The 6,000-nt window shown below is 46.6% G+C and overlaps 1 protein-coding gene across 1 annotated transcript in view; it reads left to right on the top strand.

Moving 5' to 3' along the window:
* Window positions 1-3,473: 3,473 nt before the first annotated feature.
* The window catches only part of LOC132817858 (pantothenate kinase 3-like), a 35,830-nt gene continuing 33,303 nt past the window's right edge, over window positions 3,474-6,000 (top strand). Inside the window, exon 1 of the mRNA XM_060828375.1 lies at window positions 3,474-4,030. Within this exon, the coding sequence (XP_060684358.1) occupies window positions 3,694-4,030 (337 nt within the window). The 5' untranslated portion in view covers window positions 3,474-3,693. The remainder of the gene's footprint in view (window positions 4,031-6,000) is intronic.

The following is a 6,000-nucleotide window of genomic DNA, read 5'->3' as shown; positions in this document are numbered from 1 at the left end:
GACCTAAGTGGCCTACCCCTATTCCTTTTCTCTTATGGTCTTAAACCTGTAAATTGTTAACAGGACCAGACATAGTGTAAATGCAGGAAGGATGCTCCCAATGGCCAGGGAGTACAGTATGGGGGGGGAGGGGCGGTCACAGAGTAAGAAAATGCAGTAAGCTATTTAGGAGTGAGATGGGGAGAAGTTTTAGTTTCACCAAGAGAGCGGTGTGTGTATGTGGAATTCTCTGCTACAGAATGCAGTTGAGGCTGAAACACTGAATCTTTTCAGGGTATTGGATATAATCCTGAACCGTTTGCCCAGTTCTGTCTCCACAAACCTGGCCAAATTCCGAGCAGAGAAACTGCCCCTTCAGTTGACCAGTCAACTTGGCTCCAGTGAAACATCCATGAAGACAAAAGTAGGGAGGCTGCAGAAAGACTTGGATATGAGGAAAGTGAACAAAGAAGTGGCAGATTCAATATAATGTGGGAAGTATGAGGTTATACACTTCGATTGGAAGAAGAGGCAGAGCCTATTTTCTAAATAGGGAAAGACTTTGAAAACTGAAGCAGAAAAGGACTCTCTTAAGATGAACACGCAGGCTCAATTGGCAATTAGGAAGGCAAACACAATGTTAGTGTTCATTTTGAGAGGACCAGAACATGAAGCAAGAATATACGGTATCTGGCTCTGATCCGACCATGTTTGGAATATTGTGAGCAGTTTTGGGCCCCGTATCTAAGGATGGATGTGTTGGCCTTGGAGGGGATTCAGCAGAGATTGATCCCAGGGTTGAAGGGCTTGTCATATAAGGAGCGGTTGAGGACTCTGGTCCTGTACTCAGTGGAGTTTAGGAGGAGGAGACATTTGATTGAAACTTGCGAATGTTGAGAGACTTTGATAAGAGTGGATGTGGACAAGATGTTTCATTCGTAGGAGAGACCAAGACCCTGGCACAACCTCAGGGTGAAGGTCAACCTTTAGAACTGCAATGAGGAGGAATTTCTTTAGCCAGACGGTGATGAATTAGTGGACCTCAATGCCATAGAGGTCTATGGAGGCCAATCATTGTGTGTCTTTAAGACAGAGGTTCTTGATCAGTAAGGGAATCAAGGGCTACGGGGCGAAATGAGGAGAATGGAGTTGAGAAATATATTATCCATGATTGAACAGCAAGCAGACTTGATGGACTGTTTGGCTTTATTCTGCTCCTATATCTTATGGTCTATTTGCAGTTAAGAATCAGCCACATTGCAAAGGGTCCAGAGTTTTTCCAGTAAGGCCAGAAGATTTCCTTCCCTAAAGAATATCAGCGAACCAGATGTGTTTTTACAACAATTGACAGCAGATACGTAGTCACTATTAAGACAGTTCTTTGTTCAAGATTTTTTCTTGAATTCAAATCCTATCAGATCACCCACCATTGTGGGATTTGAACTCACATTCCCATATCCCTGGGTGGCACTGTGGCTAATGGTTAGCACTATTGCCTCACAGCAGCGGGGACCCAGGTTTGATTCCAGCCTCGAATGGCTGCCTGTGTCTGCGCTGGTTTCCACCCACAATCCAAAGATGTGCAGGTTAGGTGAATTGGCTATGCTAAACTGCCTGTTTCCATGCTGTCGGGATTCCATGAGCATTGACCGGAGATCCTTTTCTTTATTTACTTATTTTTTTAAATCAATCTGTTCAGAAATGTTATTACACAGTTCTGGAGCAAATGGAATTAAAGTTGGGCTTCCCTGGTCCTGGGGCAGAGACACTATCACTATGCAGTAAGAGAGGTGCAGACGTGGGATTTTAGATTGTTTGACCATATTACTATTACCCCTGCTTCCCCTCCCCCATCTTGTTTCCATGCCTTAAATGTACTGTTTTTCACATAATGGAATTTTTCTGGTCAAAAGGTACTACCTGGAGGCAGGTTCATTTTAGGCAATCAAAAGGGCATGGGATAATTAATTTAAATACAAACGATACTCCAGCCTTTGAGGATAATGCAGGAGAATGGCACTGAGTCATGAACCTCATATGGAGTGAAATTCAAAGATCCTCAGACAGCACCTCCTAAACCCCCAACCACTTCCATCCAAAAGGACAAGGGCAGCAGATATGTGGGAACTCCCACCTTCAAGTTCCCTTCCAAGCCACTGACCATTCCCACTGAGAAATACATCACTGTTTCTGTCGCTGTTTCAAAATCCAATAATTCCCTTCCTAATGACATTGTGGGCCAATGCGCAACAGGTGGACTGCAGTGGTTCAAGAAGCAAGCATCCTTCTCGAGGGCAACTAGGAACTGGCAATAAATGCTGGCCCAGCCAACAACATCCACATCCCACAAATGGATAATTTCTTAAAAAGTGAAAGTGCAGACACAGTGGGCCAAATAACATCCTCCTGTGCCCTCGCATAATAAGAGAGAACAAGTTTTTGATTAGATTAGATTCCCTACAGTGTGGAAACAGGCCCTTCGATCCAACCAGTCCACACCGACCCTCCGAAGAGTAACCTACCCAGACCCACTTCCCTCGACTAATTGACCTAACACTGTGGGACAATTTAGCATGGCCAATTCACCTAACCTGCACATCTTTGGACTGTGGGAGGAAACCAGAGCACCCGGAGGAAACAGAGTGAATGTGCAAACTCCACGCAGACAAGTCACCCCAGGCTGGAATTGAACCTGGGACCCTGGTGCTGTGAGGCAGCAGTGCTCACCACTGAGCCACTGTCTGTTTTGGTTTTAAATTTTATATTTTGAATTATTTCTCGCGTCAAACGTTTTTTGTGCTCCACACTGCAAACGAAGCCCCGCAGTAATGGCTGGAGAATGCAAGGGAAGGACTGGGATCTTGCTGTGCTGTGCTGTGCATGACTGAGCCACCTTCCCTGTCACTCAGCTGGAGGTGACATCAGTCCCCACCTCTTGCAGTCCATGACGTCATGCACAGACCGTTAGAAAAACGTCACCGAGAGCTCCCATCGCACGTACCACATAAAACGTAGCAAAAGAACATTAAAACTCCAACGGAACCGTCCTTCAAAAACAATGAATCTACTTAACCGTGATAAATTAAAAGATTACCAAACATTCGAGAGGTTTTCGTCCCTCGTCTGCCCATCATCCCGTAAATGTACCGCCCCCCTCCTGCGCTCTGGTTGGGTGTAAAGGAGCGGCAATCTCTTCACCGATTGGTCCCCGTGCCACGTCCATCAGGGAACGCGTCCAACATCCGGTCTGCGGGTGACGGAATCCGAATAATGCAAAAGGCAATAGGCTCAAGATTTGAACCAAGCAAAGCGACCCCAGGCGCGGCGGGATGCCCGCAATTCACGCCCCACTGTTGCGGGAGACAAACACTCGAATGATCGAAGCAAGATCGGACTCATCGGAAGGGTGATCCCGCCCCCTCGCCGGATTGGAGAGGTGGCGACAACCGGGGGTTGCTGATTGGGCAAGGCGGCTGTCCGTCAGCGGGTGTTTCCGGTTCGTCGTCGTCGTCGTCGTCGTCGTCGTTGTTGTTGTTGTTGGCGGCGGAGAGGGGGCGGTTTAACGATGAGGAGGAGAAGAGCGATCAGGGGCCGTGGCTGAATGGCCGCGAATGCTTAGAAAAAAAATTAAAGATAGCGGTTGTCTCTCTCTCCGCAACCATCAGGATACATTTGACCTGCGAACGATCCGTTTGTGTTTGATCGGAGTCGGCGATGGAACCGGTGCAGAGCGGCCGGGCGATGATGAACGGGGCGGTAGTGAACGGTTACCATGGCGGCTGCGCCCTGCAGGAGGAATCGGACGAGAAGCAACCGCAGCCACAGCCGCACCGGGGCGACAAGGCTGCCTGCCGCCCGAAGAAGAAGAAGCAGCAGCAGCAGCAGCAGTGTCACCAGCAGCGGCAGCCACCGGAGCCCGAGGCGGAAAGGCACCGAGCCGGCTGCTCGGATGGGCGCCGGACGCCGGTCACCAAGGATCCGGCTCCGAGCACGAGCCGGCGGCAGCAGCAGCAGCAGCAGCGCCGGGAGACCGTCAAGAAAAACCGGCCCCGTAAGTCGCAGTGTGCACCCATTAATGTCACTGCAATCACAATCTGCTTGTTCTCAGGAGCAAATTGACAGGAAACCGGGAAGCATTTGCATTGTTCAACAATGTGGTTTTTATTATTATTATTATTATTATTTTTTTGAAAATCAACATTTTAAGAACGCGCTCAATTTTGTAGGTGCCGTAGTCGAGGTTGCCCATTGTGTAAATGCTGTCTGTATCTAATTTGGAAAATTGCTGATGTATTAATGCAACATCCCCCCCCCCCCCCCGAGAAAAAGCAAATCTAACAAAATTCAGTTAATCTTAGATGGGTGAATGATGATTCTTTATCATTCAAATCTTGTTCGTGATTTTTTTTTAAGCCACGCACCAGTGAAAAGCAAATCTTCGCAATCGCAGAGTGTGGAATAAACATTAACTGGGTTTGCAACTTGGGCTTTGCTTTATTTTTGTTACTCTATTGGAGTTGTCAACCTGTAATTCTCAGAGGACTGTCAGTTCACTGTCATGTACTGATTAGCGTGTGAATTGAGAGAATTGCACCGCTGGGAGAAAATACAACAGTGGTTATTCCATGTAGGTTCATGCTCAACCCAAGTGGCTCCTTAAAGACACAGTGATTAGAATGTTTTATGGAAATCTTAAGGCACCTTGACATTTCTTCACCAATGGTGGACTGCAAGCGTCTGTAAAATTATCTGACGTTCCTCACATCAATAGAACATAATGTTTTGGTCAATTAAAAAAAAAACACCTGAAAGAACTGCAGATGCTGTCAACCAGAAACAAAAACAAATTGCTGGAAAAGCCCTGCAGGTCTGGCAGCATCTGTGGAGAGAAATCAGAGTTAACATTTCGAGTCCAATGACCCTCAACCCAAAGTGTTAACTCTGCTTTCTCTCCACAGGTGCTGCCAGGCTTGCTGAGCTTTACCAGCAATTTCTGTTTTTGTTGTTGGTAATGTTTTGGTCCAGTAAGACTAGTAACCTCATTGTCAGGAGTGGGGCAGTGGGATTAGGCTTGGATTACTGGAGCAATCAAATCAATTTGCATTTTCTGAATTGCATGTGTTTGCTGTTCAATGCTGAATGTTGTGTGTGTTTTTCTGTTACTTAAGATGGTGACAAGGAACTAGGGAAATGTACACCTATTATCCTAAGATCTGTTATAAAGAGCTTTAATAGAATCTACAAAAGCATGACTTGAAATTTTCAGCTCTGCAGATTTTATTTTATTGAGCAGTTACAAAACACAGTTTACAAAAAACAGATAACATTTACAGCTGTATACAACAGCAATTTTACAAGGGAGAGGAGCAGCAAAGCCAGGCCCCAAACCCAACCGTTCAACCAGTTGACAGGGAATGGAGGGCAAACCACAAATCCCAGTTTCAAATATGAAAAACATCAACAATGACATTTATACATAAGACAATTCTGAAATATAAAAAACAGTGCACATGGTACAGACCCAGCAAGCCCCCATCCTTCCCACCTTCCGACCAGTCTAAGGCAGCCCGCCCCTACACACCACCTGGCTCTCAGTCCACCCTGTCACACCTTTCAACCACCTCTAGGACAGCCCACCCAGGGTGACAGCACTGAGGACAGCTACCCACCTTCTGGCGCTCAGTCTGCCCCTACATACCATTGGGCTCTCACCCACCTCAATGCGCCATCCGGCCAGTGGGCTACCCCAACACACCTACCAGCCACCTGTAGGACAGCCTATCCCCTTCTCCAGGACAACAGCACAGCTCTGCAAATAACCATTGTGGATTTATAGTGGGTCAATTATAGCTGATTAGGCTGATTGAATTTTGATTGGTGAGTACAGTAGTGGTCATGGGAATGTGTGGAAACTATTTATGTGAACTTGGAAGAGACTTTGATGAAGACCTTTGTCAGAAATTAAGTTTGAAGTGAAGGCAAATTCTTGAACTAGTAATGAATGGCAGGAGCCATTTCAGT

The sequence above is a fragment of the Hemiscyllium ocellatum genome, chromosome 1, assembly GCF_020745735.1.
Source record: "Hemiscyllium ocellatum isolate sHemOce1 chromosome 1, sHemOce1.pat.X.cur, whole genome shotgun sequence".
Lineage (NCBI taxonomy): Eukaryota > Metazoa > Chordata > Chondrichthyes > Orectolobiformes > Hemiscylliidae > Hemiscyllium > Hemiscyllium ocellatum.
This window is presented reverse-complemented; position numbering and strand designations above follow the sequence as displayed.